At 38.9% G+C, this 16,723-nt stretch overlaps 1 protein-coding gene across 3 annotated transcripts; it reads left to right on the top strand.

Moving 5' to 3' along the window:
• Positions 1 to 62: 62 nt before the first annotated feature.
• Arpc3 (actin related protein 2/3 complex subunit 3) lies at positions 63 to 13,723 on the top strand. Of its 3 annotated transcripts, XM_078039179.1 has the most exons (8): positions 63 to 221; positions 3,044 to 3,143; positions 3,998 to 4,039; positions 7,630 to 7,706; positions 9,800 to 9,868; positions 11,033 to 11,159; positions 12,599 to 12,693; positions 13,416 to 13,723. In XM_078039179.1, exons 1-8 carry the CDS (start codon positions 216 to 218, stop codon positions 13,476 to 13,478), a joined length of 579 nt encoding a protein of 192 aa, XP_077895305.1. In that variant the 5' UTR covers positions 63 to 215; the 3' UTR covers positions 13,479 to 13,723. The 3 variants fall into 3 exon arrangements, with proteins under 3 accessions (XP_077895305.1, XP_077895306.1, XP_077895307.1); XM_078039180.1 differs by lacking the exon at positions 12,599 to 12,693; XM_078039181.1 differs by lacking the exon at positions 3,998 to 4,039.
• The last annotated feature ends 3,000 nt before the right edge of the window (positions 13,724 to 16,723 follow it).

Raw genomic sequence — 16,723 nt, forward strand, 5'->3', positions numbered from 1 at the left:
AGCCCCTGCCCAGGGCTCGGACGCCCCCTGACGCACCTTCTGATCCTTGCAGCCGCAGCAGTCGGCGGCGTGAGGGCAAGGCCGGAAACGTCGGGTCCTCCTCTTGCCCTCCCCTTCCGGCTCACTTCCGCCTACTCCGCCCTGGTCCCCAGACCGGAAGCGCAGCGGTTTAACTAGATCTTGCTCCTCTGAGTCCAAACCCCAGCGCCGCCAAGATGCCGGTAAGGGTTCGAGCCCGAGTTGTGGGGACACAGTGGGTGTTGGGGAAAGCGGCGGGAAGTCGTGCGCGTGCTGAGAAAAGCGGGGACCTGAGAAGGGGAGAGGCGAGGAACGGGACCAGTCTCTTTAGTGTTGGGGAGGCCGAGGGTGTCGGCGTGGGGGGTCGTGGGGCGCGGCAGTGTGGCCCGGTGGCCGGGCGAGGGAGGAGGCCGCCAGAGCCCTTCCCGGCCCCTTCTCTCCAGTCCCGGTCCCTTCCCTTCCCTCTCCCCTCTGCTCCCCTGAGGCCAGCTGGGACCGGAAGACTCACTGCGGCCTCGGATAAAGAGACTACGCTTTTTATTCTTCTTCTTCTTTTTTTTTTTTTTTTTTTTTTTTTTTGGTGGTGGTGCTGGAGATTGAACCCAGGGCCTTATGCATGTTAGGCAAGCAACTGAGCTATGTCCCCAGCCCCTATTCTTCATTTTTCAAGCCCAGAGTCCAGCTTCTTTTTTCTGCCAGCGCCAGTTCCTCCTCCGCCTTAGGGGGCGGGTCCCGCCTGCTGCTTGTCATCTGTCAGACCCCACTTCCCGGACTGACCTTTCGCCTCCTCGTGGCGGCCACCTCCGATCCAGCTGGGTTAAGAAATCCTTCGCCTCGGGGTCGGCTTGGGTTTCCAGGTGTTTCTTTTTTCGTGTGCATGGGGATAGGAGTGAAAATTGATGATGGCCCGGTTGTCCTGCGGGTCTGAGGGATTTGTAGCCATTGTGGTTTCAGTTTTGCAGATTAGGAAAAAGGTGATTCAGTGACATGCATTACATTCAACAAACATTACTGAGCATCTGCTGCAGGCTGAACACTTCTACAGCAGCGAGTGAGGCCAACAAATCTCCACTTTTAAGGAGCTGATAGTCTAATAGGGAGACAGACAATAAAAAAAAATGTGAACAAATAGCGGAGTTTCAGATAGTGACAGATGCAATGGAAGAAATAGGTGGATAACAAGACAGTTACTGGTGAATGGGACGGCAGGGCTTGCTTTATGTAAAGCATACCTGTGATGAAATGGAGCAGGCCATACTTACAGCTATGTATTTCACAAATTCCATAATTATCATTTGACTCCCGGACCAGAGCTACTCACTTCATAAAGTATTCTGTTTGCTTTATTATTATTATTATTATTATTATTATTATTATTATTTAGTGGTTATATATAGTAATTGGGTTTCTATTTAATTCTTTTTTTTTTTTAAGAGAGAGAGAGGGAGAGAGAGAGAATTTTAATATTTATTTTTTAGTTTTTTCGGCGGACACAACATCTTTGTTTTGAGGATTGAACCCGGGCCGCACGCATGCCAGGGGAGCGCGCTACCGCTTGAGCCACATCCCCAGCCCGTCTATTTAATTCTTAATTGAACACGATGGAGTTTTATTTAGTCATAAAGAACAAAGTTGGGGCTGGGGTTGTGGCTCAGTGGTAGAGCACTTGCCTAGCACGTGCAAGGTACTGGATTCCATCCTCAGCACCACATAAAAATAAATGAATAAAATAAAGGTATTGTGACCAACTACAACTAAAAATAAATATTTTTTAAAAAGAAGAACAAAAGTTATATAATTTGCAGGAAAATGGATGGAACTTGAGAGCATTATATTACGCAAAATAAGCCAGACTCAAAGTTAAGGGGAAGGGAGGAGAGAAGGGGAAAGAGGAAATACTGGGGAATGAAATAGACTAAATTATGTCATGTGCCTGTATGAATATGTCATAATGACTCCCTTCTATTATGTGTAATTATAATGCACCAATAAAATTTTTTAAATAATAAATCTCAAAGTGACCTTATGAAGTAGATACCATTATTGTTTATTTTGCAGAAGAGGAGACTGAGGTCCACAGAAATTAAATAACTTTCACACTAGTGGTAAAGCAAGATTTTAAGCCAGAACTGTAAAGCTCTGGGCTCATTCCAGTTATGCATAAAGCATCCTGGATTTCTCTGTGTTATTTATTTTGCATCTGCTTTCTCCATTAGCCTGAAAGTTCTTTAAGAACGAGTATATCAACTGTATCACTGTCCCTTGCACATAGAAGATGCTTGGTAATCATTTGGTGAATTAATGAATCTATGAATGGGTATGTTGTCTTCTAAAAAGCCAGACTTCTTTAAAAAGCAAAAGTAGGAGTCAGCATTAAAATTGCTCTCACGGGTACTCTTTTTCCCTCTCCTTTAAATCACACCTCCCACTAAAGGTGGTGCATATCACTCATCATACACATTTTACAAATTTGGAAACAGGCTAAGGGAAGAAAAGTGATGTTTTTGTTGAAATCATAAAGCCAGGAAGTAGCAAAACTGAAAAGGTAGTACTTGGGTCCTGGTTTAACTGGAGGGTGGGTACCCTGATATATTCTATTTGCCTCTTTCTCTAATGAAAATATTTCCAGCAGTTATCACTGTGATGTCACTGAATACAAAATTGGAAGACATACACAGTAGCATCCTATCATACAGTATTTCTACTACAAAGATAGAAAAGGCCTAAAAAACCCTGAGAACATAGACAATAGTAAACTGTAATTTTTTAAAATTGGGAAGTGGTTGAATACTTATTGTTTTTGTTTTTACAATATAATTATAAATTTACAAATTTAATTTTTGATTGTGTTTAATAACTACTTGCATAATTCCTCAGAATTTAACAATTGGTTTTCAGTAAGAGCCAGTTCCAGCACTTTGCTGCTGCCATCTCTTCTTCTTTTCCTTTGGAAGAATGTATTTGTCAACCCAGTGACATTTGCTATCATTCTGTTTCTGTTTTCTTACCTGGCTTGCCACTACAGGCTTACCACTCTTCCCTCATGGACCCCGACACCAAACTCATTGGAAACATGGCCCTGTTGCCTATCAGAAGTCAGTTCAAAGGACCTGCCCCTAGAGAGAGTAAGTCTAAACCATTATTTTCAAATTTTGCTATGCAATGCCTAAACTTCTGACATTAAATCTGGGAAATTCAGAACCTAGTCCTACCTCAGATTGTTCTCTTCCTTCTGTTTGCTTGGTAGGTGTTGTATTTTTCAAGACTGAGGTTGTATGTTGCATTTAATAGGAAACTATGTTATTCTAATTTCTCTGGAATACTTTGTTGAGAGAAAATGTGCTTAATTTTGGAAACTGTTCCTGCAATCACTGTCAGTCTTTTTATTTGGGGAAGGAGGTAGGGTAACTGGGGATTGAATTCAAGAACACTCAACCATTGAGCCACATCCCCACCCTATTTTGTATTTTATTTAGAGACAGGGTCTCTCTGAATTGCTTAGTGCCTCACTATTGCTGAGGCTGGCTTTGAACTCACTATCCTCCTGCCTCAGCCTTTCGAGCCTATGGGATTACAGCTGTGTGCCACTGCACCTGGCTCACTATCAGCCTTTTAAACTAATCTAATGCTGCTATCTGTGTTAAATGCCATGTCCTCATCCTTTCTCTGCCATCACAGTGGGAAAAACAAACAACAAAAAGTATTTTAACCTCTTCCCTATCTAAATATTTTTCCTTTGTTCATTCTTCAGGATCTTCATTTTTAACACTACCTCATTCTTATATCTTTTTTTTTTACTTTTTTTCAATTGGTGCATTGTAATTATACATAGTAGTGGAATTCATTATGCCATATTTGTACATGCACATAAGTGATCAATCACATTCTCCAATACATTCCCTTTCCTTCTTCTCCTCCCTCCTCTGATCTGCTTGCTACTCTAAAATCTTTTTTTTTTTTTTTAATATTTATTTTTTAGTTTTCGGTGCTGAGGATCGAACCTGGGCCGCACACATGCCAGGCGAGTGCCCTACCGCTTGAGCCACATCCCCAGCCTGCTACTCTAAAATCTTATATATGCTCCATAACATTACTGTGTCTACTCTTTTTTATTTAGTTATTTATTTTAGTTGTAATTGGACACAATATCTTTATTTATTTTTATGTGGTGCTGAGGACTGCACCTAGCACCTCACACGTTCTAGGCAAGTGCTCTACCACTGAGCCACAGCCCCAGCCCCTACTCTCTTTTATTTTTTTTAAGTGTATTTTTTTAGTTGTATGCAGACACAATATCTTTATTTTATTTTTATGTGGTGCTGAAGATTGATCCCAGTGCCTCATGCGTGCCAGGTGAGCGCTTTACCACTGAGCCACAGCCCATTGTATCTACTCTTTTTTGTTTGTTTGTTTTAATATCGTTTTTTTTTTTTTAAAGAGAAAGTGAGAGAGGACAGAGAGAGAGAGAGAGAGAGAATTTTTAATATTTATTTATTTATTTTTTTTAGTTCTCGGCAGACACAACATCTTTGTTGGTATGTGGTGCTGAGGATCAAACCCATGCCGCACGCATACCAGGCGAGCACGCTATCGCTTGAGCCACATCCCCAGCCCTTAATATTGTTTTTAGTTGTGTATGGACTTAGTGTCTGTATTTGTTTTTATGTTGTTCTAGGATGGAACCCAGTACCTCACACTTGCAAGGCAAATGCTTTTCCACTGAGCCACAGCCCATTGTATCTACTCTTTTTTGTTTGTTTGTTTTAATATTGTTTTTAGTTGTGTATGGACTTAGTGTCTGTATTTGTTTTTATGTTGTTCTAGGATGGAACCCAGTACCTCACACTTGCAAGGCAAATGCTTTTCCACTGAGCCACAAGCCCTCATTGTGTCTACTCTTGCTTTTTTTTAAATTTTCTTTCTTTGGTAGCTGTTTGGTTTTTTAATTTGTTTTTGGGTACTGGGGATTGAACCCAGTGCTTTGTGAATGCTAAGCATAAACTCACCCCCTGAACTACATTCCCCATCCCACGTCACTCTGCTTTTTGAAACATTTCTGCTGTTCAGAAAGCCTCATTCTGGGGCTGGGGTTATAGCTCACTAGTGGAGCACTTGACTAGCACATGTGAGGCACTGAATTCAATCCTTAGCACACACAAATAAATAAATAAATAAAGGTATTGTGCTCATCTACAACTAAAAAAAAAATTTAAAAAAAAAAAAGCCTTATTCTGTTTTCAGACACAGATTCTTCTGACACATTCTGAGATGTTCTGCCAACAATATAATTTGAATTATGTTAGACATGGTTTCCCTACACCCAGCAAGGGTCTGGATTGAGTTCCACTCATGGTTTCCAAGACCATAGTTATAACTACAAGTTTTGTACTGATCCCATCTTCATTCTTCTGCCAGACTATTTGACTTGACCGCCTCTTAATTTAATTCTGTTTTCAACACCAGTTGAAAGCTAAGTAAACTTAATAAATTTGGTGAGTCACCATGGTTTTTATTTGATTCTGAGAAAAAAAAGAACAGATGGAAAAAGACACAAGAAGACGACTAATAATATAAAAAAAATTACACTGCAAAGAAAGCATAAGAATCAATGTTGGCCCAGATGTCTTGAGAACACTTTCTACATGGTTACAAATACCATATAGTATATCAGAAGGTACAGTAGAACAAGGATGGAATAAATCTACCACCTTTGCAATTCTTGGGCCCTCAAGGGAGATTGAGACCCTAAGAAACCAGATAAATTGAGGGGTGACCTTGTTTCTCTTCCTAAAAGGACTAGATTAATACTAAATTAGAGTGAAAGCCTGTGTTGTGAGCTAAGTAATTTAACATTAATTAATTGTGAGGCTGGGGTCCTATCCCAGTGTTAGAGCATGTATTTAGCAAGGCCCTGTATTCAATCCCTAGCATCCCACATATACACAGATTTCTTTATATTCAGCAGATAGCTTTGGAGTGCCTTTTATATGCCAAGCACTCTTCTAGATTCTGAATCATTTTCACTTCCACCACCTCCTATCATTGTGTTTAGAAGAACTAGCTGATTGCATTCTCTGAGGAAAATTCCTTTTCCTAAGAAAATAGATTGCAGGGAATATAAGTCTAGAGTTGGAATTCCATTGAAATTCTTCAACAGAGGAATAAACGGGGATAAAGACAGCTGAACTGCAGAGAATTAAAGCTTTGAGGTTACTTTGCATTTCTGTTTGTGAGGGATAACAATCATGGACAAGAAGTATAAATAAGTGTCTTGGCATTACTGAAACCAGCTGCCGGATATCAAGACCCTGGTATTTTGACCTTTTTAAAATTAAAAAAAAAAAAAAATGGAGAACCAAAACTGCCAGAGAAATTGTGTAATGACATCTGTCTCTGTCACAGCAGTATTTCTGTCTTTTTTCAGTCTGTAGCCTTGTCCAACAGCTTTTTCTCCGCCCAGGGCTAGTGATTGAACCCAGAGCCTTGTGCATGCCAGGCAAGAGCTCTACCACTGAAAACTCCTAGCCCCCAAGTACATTTAAGTCATCATTTTGGGGTTTTGGGTTTTTGTTTTGTTTTGTTTTGTTTTGTTTTGCCTTCCTGGGGACTAAACCCAGGGGCTTGAGCTACATCCCCAGACCTTTTTAAATTTTATTTCTTAATTTGGGACTGGGTACTCCTAAATTGCTGAGGGTGGGCCTTGAACACAATTGTGATCCTTCTGCCTTAGCTTCCTGAGAAGTTGGGATTACAGGCATGCACTACCATGCCCAGCTAAGTCATAGTTTTTATTTTTATTTTTTTATTTTTTTTATTATTTTTTTAAGAGAGAGAGAATTTTTTTAATTTTTTTTAGTTTTCGGTAGACACAACATCTTTGTTTATATGTGGTGCTGAGGATTGAACCCGGGCTGCTCGCATGCCAGGCGAGCTCGCTACCGCTTGAGCCACATCCCCAGCCCCAAGTCATAGTTTTTATAAAAAGAAAGATATATGTCTGAATCCCAACAAATTTGAAATAATTGAGTGTTTTTTCCTCTGAAACTACACTATGTAAAAATTATATTGAATACCTTTTATTTAAAAAAAAAAAACACTTTGTTAAAGTTAACCTATATCTCAGTCTTTTTCTATAAATGCATTGAGAGAGGCTTTGAATGATGTTCACTAAATGTTAATAGTAGTTGTTTCTATGTATCGGGGATTTGGGGTGATAATTAAAAATATATTTTTGTATTAATTGAATTATTTTTTAAATACTTGTTTAATTGTAATTGGACATCATTATTTATATGTGGTACTGAGGATTGAACCCAGGGCCCCACATTTGTTAGGCAAGTGGTCTACCGCTGAGTTACAGTCCCAGCCCCTTAATTGAATTCTTTTTCTAATGAGTGTACATAAGTTTTACAAAAATGACCCCCAAAAAAGTTTTGTACTTGTTTTTCTAGAACAAGTTTTTTAAGACAATTTCAGTAACCTCATTTTATTTTGTTCAACTTCAGGACACTTGGGACTTAAGTGTGGTGAGGGTTTCTTTATAGCTTTTTATAGGTGTTATGGTTTGCACTTGGCTGCTGATATTCTCTACCTTCCTCCCTTCCTGATTAGCAAAAGATACAGATATTGTGGATGAAGCCATCTATTACTTCAAGGCCAATGTCTTCTTCAAGAACTATGAAATTAAGGTAAATTACAGTGCTTGTAGTTTAACTCACTTTTTTGATGTGGATAATATCTACCTTGCAGTTAGGGTTGCTGTGAGGACTAAATAAAATAAAATGAGATTGTGATTTAAAAATTACAGAATAGTACCTAATGGTAGACTCTGTATAAATATTAGTTTCCTTTTTTTTCCCCAAAGTGTGTATCAGGTGTTGGCAAACCATAACCTTAGGACCAAATGTGACACACAACTTCTTTTGGTAAATAAAATTTAATTGGACACAGCAGCGTACATTTGTATGCATACAGTCTGTGGTTATTTTCCTACCACAATAGCAGTTGAGTAGTTATGACAAAATCTGCATAGGCCAAAATGCAAAAAATGTTTACTATCAGACCTTTTCAGAAAAGACTTCCCAACCCCTGGTCTGGACTTATCTTTTTTATTCATCATTAATTAAGAATCTGTTATGTGCCAGCCCTATATTTGTGTAGGACCCATCCACAATCTAAAGGCCTTAAATGCTTTTTTTTTTGGTACTGGGGATTGAACACAGGGATGCTTTGCCATTGAGCTACATCCCCAGCTCCATTTTTAAATTTTTTTTTTTTTTTTTTTTTTTTTTTGAGACAGGGTCTTATTAAGTTGCTTAGGGCCTCACTAAGTTTCTGGCCTCCCTAGTCACTTGAGATTACAAGCGTGTGCCACTAGACACAGCCTATTATTTTTTTATATACAGGTTGAGCATTTCAGATTTGGGGTTTTTAGATTAGGAATGCTCAACTGGTAAAGTCTGCAAATACTACAAAATTCCAAACACTCCAGAATATGAAACGTTTTTCTGGGCCCAAACATTTTTGATAAAGGACGCTTAACTTGGGTTTTTGTGTCATAGACTTGATATTGAGAAGTAAAGAAACTTGAATAACCCTCGCCTGCTTTCCTGACCCCTCTTCTCTCCTTTTCTGCTCTCAGTTCCCATGAAGAGGATGGTCAAGGAAAAAGTAGAGAGGAGTAGAAGAAAAGGAGAGGGGAAATTTTAAAAAATTATATAGCTGGGCTTGATGGTACATGGTAATCCCAGACACTCAGGTGACTGAGGCAGGAGGATTACAGATTTGAGGCCAGCCTGGGGAAGTTAGAGAGACCCTGTCTCAAAAATGAAATAGAAAAGGCTAGGATGTAGCTCAGTGGTAGGGGGCCCTGGGTTTAATCCCCAATTAACGAGAGTCGGAGGCAGGGACAGTTCTTGAGCAAGTTACAAAAAATGGTGAGGAATTTTCCTGGTAGTGTCCTAAAATATGTAACTTTAACCTCTTGCCAAACTTTTACTTTTGGAATCAAACAGGATATGGAATCTTTTATGGGGTCTTGATCTACATACAAATTGTCTGAACATCCTGTGATATTGACAATGTATTTTCAATATCTAATGCACGTCTAAGTATTGTATTTTTACGAGGTGTGAATAAATATTGTAATTCTGCCACATTTCGCATATTTCATCATCAAATATATGGTCTTAAAAAAAAGGGAAATATATAGCTTTAGTTTTGTTGTTGTTTTAATAAATCTTTGTGAAGTTTGGCCTACGGTACATGCCACATTTGATCAATAGCTGTTGTCTTCACATTTTCTTCTCATTTAGGACAAGATGTTAGGCTTCTGGAGTTCTTCAAGAACATGTCAGATGTGAAATAATTGCTTCCTTCTTCTGAGTAATGAGTGTTTCTGTCCTCAGCAGAAATCCTCAAGTGAAAGGCTTTTAAACAATTAGCCAGCCATATGGTGTGCCTCAGGTTTTCCAGGCAGCTTTGTTAATCCTCCTTCCTACGCAGAGTGAGGGGCTGTTGGCACAGCTCCTCAGGAACCTAGGCCGTCAGCTGTAGCAGCTGAGAAAAACAAGGGTAGCCCCACAGCTCAGGATGGAAGCCAGTGGCTCCTGCCCAAGGGAGCTTGAAAGACCATGCATGTATTTGGAAAATGACACTTTTTGATGCTATGGTAACTATATTGTCAGGATTTTCAGTAGGTAATCAAAAGGCAAAGGCTGTATATACATGGTTGTTATGGTTTTTTTGTTGTTTTAATGAAGATTTTGTTTTCCCCCCATAGAATGAAGCTGATAGGACCTTGATATATATCACCCTCTACATTTCTGAGTGTCTAAAGAAACTCCAAAAGGTAATTAAACTTGGATAATCATATTTCCTCTGACTTAGAGCATTTATTTAAGAGGAAAATCTGAATGTAGTTCTTCGAATTCATAATGTGGTTGACTATCATACCCCCCCCAAAAAAAAAGATAGTGGTGATTTCAAAAGGCTTTGCATGTGAAAGACAAAAATCTTGACAAAGAATTTCGCTTGGCTCAGGAGTTCTTGACCCTGGAGTCCAAGGATAGAATCCAAAGGTCTGAGGGGTTAAGTGGCAAAATTTTAATTTTTCTTTCCTATAACTAAAATTTAGCATTTATTTTAGTTATTAACATAGGCTGTCTACAGTAGTATTAGCAATGCCTATGACTTTTTCTTCTATAGAATTCATATTTTCATATTATATTGGTATTGATATTTCAAAGTTTATCTCACTCATCTTAGCTATTAGTTCTTACTGTTTTGTGCACTTTTTAAAAATGTGTGATTTTAGCCAGGCACAGTGGTGCACATTTATAATCCCAGCGTCTGGAGAGGCTAAGACGGGAGAATTTCGAGTTCAAAGCCAGCCTCAGCAATGGCAAGGCGCTAAGCAACCCAGTAAGAACCTGTCTCTAAATGAAACACTAAATAGGGATGGGGATGTGGCTCAGTGGTTGAGTACCCCTGAGTTCAGTCTCTGGTACCAAAAATTTAAAAAAAAAAAAAAAGTGATTTTTAGGTATTTTATTGTGTTTCATTATAATTGTTTTCTCTTGAAGCTGGGCATAGTGGCACAAGCCTTTAATTCTAGCAGCTGAAGAGGCTGAGGCAGGAGGATCACAAGTTCAAGGCCAGCCTCAGCAGTTTAGTGAGGCACTAAGCAACTTAGACTCTGTCTCAAAATAAAAAATAAAAAGGGCTGGAGATGTGATTCAGTGGTTAAATGCCTCTGGGTTCCATCTTTGGTACCAAATTAATAATAATAATAATAATAATAATAATAATTGGTTTCTCTTATGTTAATTATGTTACTTTGTTTTGTTCATTTGAAACATTTCTCTGAGAAGGGGCCCACAGGATTTACCAGACTACAAAAGACACAAAAAACATTATGCCCCTCCCTTAGCTGCTTAAACTAAAAAAATTATAGTTTGGACATTATTATCCTATTCCTTCTTAAATGTGTGTGTGATTTTGTTATTGTTTTTAGTGCAATTCCAAAAGCCAAGGTGAGAAAGAAATGTATACCCTGGGAATCACTAATTTTCCCATTCCTGGAGAGCCTGGTTTTCCACTTAATGCAATTTATGCCAAACCTGCGAATAAACAGGAAGACGGTAAGAACAGGATCTCTGTCCTATCTATGTGAAGATTTTTTCTTCCTCCTTCTCTTGCCTTTATCAGTATACAGATTAAGAGTGAACTCATTGGGACTTACATTATCTTTTATTTTAGTTGCAGATGGACATACTACCTTTATTTTATTTATTTTTATGTGGTGTCGAGGATCGAACCCAGTGCCTCACATGTGCTAGGCAAGTGCTGTACCACTAAACTACAACCCCAGGCCATTTTTTTTTTTTTTTTTTTTTTTTTTTTTTTTTAAGATACTGGCAAAATCGGCTGGGGATGTGGCTCAAGTGGTAGCATGCCTACCTGGTATGCGTGAGGCACTGGGTTCGATCCTCAACACCCATAAAATAAAATAAAGATATTGTGTCCACCTAAAACTAAAAAAAATAAATATAAAAAAAAAAATAAGATACTGGCAATTGAACTCAGGGGTCACTCAACCACTGAGCCACATCCCTGGCCCTATTTTGTGTTTTATTTAGAGACAGGGTCTCACTGAGTTACTTAACAACCTCACTTTTACTAAGGCTGGCTTTGAACTCGAGATCCTCCTGCCTCAGCCTCCCAAGCCACTGGGATTACAAGCGTATGCCACCAAGCCTGGCTCCTAGCCCATCTTTTATTTATTTTTTCATTTAATTTTTTACAGTACTAAAAGTGAACCCAGCAGTGCTTTATCACTGAGCTACACCCCCAGCCTTTTCTCTTTTTTATTTTGACACAGGGTCTTGCTAAGTTGCCTAGGCTGTCCTCAGACTTGCAATCCTTCTGGCTCAGCTTCCTAAGTAGTGGGGTTACAGGCATGTGCCACTGAACTCAGCATAAGTACATTATCTTATAAGTAACTTTCACAAAAAAATTCTTGCCAACAAATATGACATACAGAGAATCTTTTGAGCCAAAATTAATATAGTTACAAAGCCATTTGAACTGTCATTTATTTTTCTTATCTCATATTGAATATATAGAAATATATTGCTGCTGGGTGCAGTGGCGCACACCTGTAGTCCCAGCATCTTGGGAGTCTGAGGCAGGAGGATTGTGAGTTCAAAGCCAGCCTCAGTAACTTGGTGAGGCCCTAAGCAACTCAGTGAGACCCTGTCTCTAAATAAGATATAAAAAAGGGCTGGGGATGTGGCTCAGTGGTAAACCATCTCTGGGTTCAGTCCCTGGTAATAGAAAGAAAGGAAGGGGGAGGGAGAAAGGAGAAAAAAGGGAAGGAAAAGAATATATTACCAGAGTTGATATCTAGACCAGTGGCCAATACATTTGGGCATATTTTCAAATACTTTTTTAAATTCTGAGGGCTGGGACTGAAGCTTAGTGGTGGAGCATTTGCCTAGCATGTACATGGCTGTTGGTTCAATCCCCAGCACCACACACTCACACAAAAATTACAGTCCAGTTTTAAATTCTTTTTTAGAAGTCATGCGAGCCTACCTACAGCAGCTAAGGCAAGAGACTGGACTGAGACTTTGTGAGAAAGTTTTTGACCCTCAGAATGATAAACCCAGCAAGGTAGGACCCTATTTTTTTTGCCTGTTTCATTGGTAAATCACCTTTTACCTCTGCTGAACACACTAAAGACTTCCATTGCAAGAACACTTAATTTTTGTGTTGCTGAAGTATGTACTTGGTACATAATAGTTGACTAAATCACAACAATGAATTGCGTCTAATAAGGAAATTCTAGTTGTGTGTTCTTACATTGGGGCATTGTAAACCCACAGAACAGGTTTGATTTGTCTGATATCTTGGATATATAGTCACCTCTCAGTACCTTCAGGGACCACAATCTGTGCCTGTTCAGGTCCCTTATGTATACAATAGCATAATATTTGCATATTATCTATGCACTCCTCCTGTATGCTTTAAATCATCTCTGGGTTATTTATAATCCCTAATAAAATATAAATGTTATATAAGTAGCCGATATACTCTGTTGCTTAGGGAAAGTGACAAAGGAAAAAGTCTAATGTGTTCAGTATAGGTATAGTTTTTTTCCCCTAATATTTTCTATCCATGGTTGGTTGAATCCTTGGATGCAGAATCCACGATATTAAATTGATATACTTCATCATATTTTGAGTGACCAGAAAAGTTTACATGTGCCTTTAAGGAATTTATAATGTAAGAGATACTGGACCAATATTAAATTTTATTATTTAATTAATTTGAATTCTGACTTACCTTGAAATTGCACTGTCATGTGTCCATTCTGTCTTGTCTTCCCTTGTTAGTGGTGGACTTGCTTTGTGAAGAGACAGTTCATGAACAAGAGTCTTTCAGGACCTGGGCAATGAAGGGCACCTGGGCAGCCAGTCTCCAGCACCTTGGGCAGCATTTCACAGCAAGATGTATTCGACCCTTTGCCTTTATCTCTTAAAGTTTTATACAGAAGCAAGAAGAGAGCATGACTCTACTTGAAAAGCTCTTGATCAAGAATTTGGGGGTTGGGGGTGAGTTGTTGAAGGATAACTTGAAATTTTATGCAGTATTAAGCTGGTGCTTAATAAGAATGAATAATAAAGAACTTTCTAACGTTTCACGTCAGAAAAACTTTATTGCTTATCTTTGACATTCAATTAAAAATTTTTTGAGATAAAATTCATGTTCCATACTCTTCACCCTTTTAAAGTATATACAATATAGAGGCTTTTAGTATATACCTAAAGTTTTGCACCCATTGCCACTAACTCCAGATCATTTCATCACCCCAAAAAGATGTACCTGTACTTTTTATCCATCACCCTCATTTCTGCCCAACCACTCTTCCTACCCTCCACCAGAAGTAATCTACTTAGTCTCTAGATTTGCTTATTCTGAATGTTTCATATAAATGGAGTCATACAATATGTGGCCTTTTAAATTTTTTTTAGTTATAGTTGGACACAATGCCTTTATTTTATTTATTTTTATGTGGTGCTAAGGATTAAACCCAGTGCCTCACACATGCTAGGTGAGTGCTTTACCACTCAGCCCCAGTCCCAGCCCCAATATATGACCTTTTGTGTCTGGTTTCTTTCACAGCATGTTTTCAAAGTTAACCTGTGCTATATCATGTATCAATACTTCTTTTTGCTTCATTTTTTTTTCCTTTCTGTGTGTGTGTATGAGAGAGATGTACATAACACAGTATGTATAGAGTCACTACTTACATCTACAGTGTTGTACAACTAGCACAGGATATTTTCAAAACTTTCATTGCATAAAATGGAAACTATAACCATTAGGCCTCTCATGACCTCTGATTTACTTTTGGTCTCTGAATTTACCTGTTGAGGGTAACACTCATGTAAGAGGAATCAAACATTTACCCTTTTGTATCTGCCTGCCTTAACTTAGCATAATGTCTTAAAAGTTTACCCATGTTGAGAATATAATAGGATTCCATTCCTTTCTATGGCTCAGTAATATTCCATTGTGAGGATAGAACACATTGTGTTTATCCATCAGTGCCTGAACAGTTGCTTTGTATCCATTTTTTGGCTATTTATAACTTCTGCCAAAACATTCATGTACAAATTTTTATATGGACATGTTAATTTCTCTTTGATTATGGCCCTAGGAGTGGAATTGCTGAGTCATAACTATGTTTGACTTTCTTAAGAACTGCCAGACCGTTTTTCCATAGCAGCTGCGCTATTTTGCATTTCCCACATCCTCACTGACACTTGTTCCTTCCTACCCCAGTGGATGTGAAATAAAATCGCATTGGTTTTTTTTTAATATGTCTTTAGATATTGTTAAACCTTTATTTTATTCATTTATTTATAAGTGGTGCTGAGAATCGAACCCAATGCCTCACACATGCTAGGCAAGTGCTCTACCACTGAGTTACAACCCCAGTCCCTCATTGTGGTTTTTATTTATTTATTTATTTTTTAGTTGTAGTTGGACTCAATGCCTTTATTTTACTTATTTTTATGTGGTGCTGGGGATTGAACCCAGGGCCTCACGCATGGTAGGCAAGCACTCTACCGCTGAGCCACAACCCCAATCCCTTCATTGTGGTTTGATTTGTATTTAATGATTAATAATGAAAATTTTTTCATGTGAATACTGGTCACTTGCATCTTCTCTGAAAAAATTTTTATTCAAATCCTTTATCCATTTCACTTGACTTGCATTTTTGTTGTATAATTTAGGAGTTCTTTATATATTCAAAACAGTAGACCTTTATCAGATATATAATTTTTTTTTTAAAGAGAGAGTGAGAGGAGAGAGAATTTTTAATATTTATTTTTTAGTTCTCGGCGGACACAACATCTTTTGTTGGTATGTGGTGCTGAGGATCGAACCCGGGCCGCACGCATGCCAGGTGAGCGCGCTACCGCTTGAGCCACATCCCCAGCCCCAGATATATAATTTGTAAAAAATTTTTCATGGGGCCGGGGATGTGGCTCAAGCGGTAGCGCGCTCGCCTGGCATGCGTGCGGCCCGGGTTCGATCCTCAGCACCACATACCAACAAAGATGTTGTGTCCGCTGAGAACTAAAAAATAAATATTAAAAAATTATCTCTCTCTATCTCTCTCTCCTCTCTCACTCTCTCTTTAAAAAAAAAAATTTTTTCAGAATTTGTGTGGATGTTTTTTACCTTTTTGGAGGGTAGAGGGGATACCAGTGATTGAACTCAGGGGCACTCAACTACTGTGCCACATCCCCAGCCCTATTTTGTATTTTATTTAGAGACAGAGTCTCACTGAGTTGCTTAATGGCTTGCTTTTGCTGAGGCTGGCTTTGAACTCGAGATCCTCCTGCCTCAGCCTCCCAGGCCACCGCTCCTGGCTTTTTTTTTTTTGAGACAGCATCTCCTCGAGGTGCTGAGGCTGGCCTCAAACTTGAAATCCTCCTGCCTCAACACTGAGGTCTTTTTTTTTTTTTTTCCTTGATGTGTCTTTAAAGCACATAAATTTTGGTTGGGCACAGTAGAGCCACTGTAATCCCAGCAGCTCGGGAGGCTGAGACAGGAGGATCACTAGTTCAAAGCCAGCCTCAGCAAGGCGAGGCATTAAGCAACTTGGTGAGACCCTGTCTCTAAATAAAATGGACTTGGGATGTGACTCAATGGTCAAGTGCCCCTGAGTTCAATCCCTGGTACAAAAAAAAAATAATAATTTTGGTAAAGTCCAATTTGTCTATTTTTTTCTTTAGCTGATCGTGTCAAATTATGTTTTTTTAGCCTTATGTTTTCTCCTAAGCATTTTATACTTTCAACTCTTACAGTTAGGTCTTTTATCCATTTTGAGTTAATTTTTGTATACGAAGTAAGATAGGATCTATATTCATCTTTTTGCATGAGGTTATCCAATTGACCCAGCACCATTTGTCAAAAAGACTATTATTTCCCTATTGAATTATCTTGGCTTCCACGTCAAAAATCAGTTACCAAGGTGGGCATGATGGTGCATGCCCAACTTGGGAGCCTGAGGCAAGAGGATCTCAAGTTCAAAGCCAGCCTCAGCAACTAATGAGGTCCTAAACAACTTAGCAAGACCTTCTCTTCAAAATGTGGGCTGGGAATATGGTTCAGTCATTAAGCACCC

This window comes from Ictidomys tridecemlineatus, chromosome 2, assembly GCF_052094955.1.
Source record: "Ictidomys tridecemlineatus isolate mIctTri1 chromosome 2, mIctTri1.hap1, whole genome shotgun sequence".
Lineage (NCBI taxonomy): Eukaryota > Metazoa > Chordata > Mammalia > Rodentia > Sciuridae > Ictidomys > Ictidomys tridecemlineatus.

Coding starts and splice junctions, on each gene's coding strand:
- Arpc3 (XM_078039179.1), top strand. Junction 9,869..11,032: donor GTCTAAAGAAACTCCAAAAG/GTAATTAAACTT, acceptor TATTGTTTTTAG/TGCAATTCCAAAAGCCAAGG. Junction 12,694..13,415: donor AGAATGATAAACCCAGCAAG/GTAGGACCCTAT, acceptor TTCCCTTGTTAG/TGGTGGACTTGCTTTGTGAA.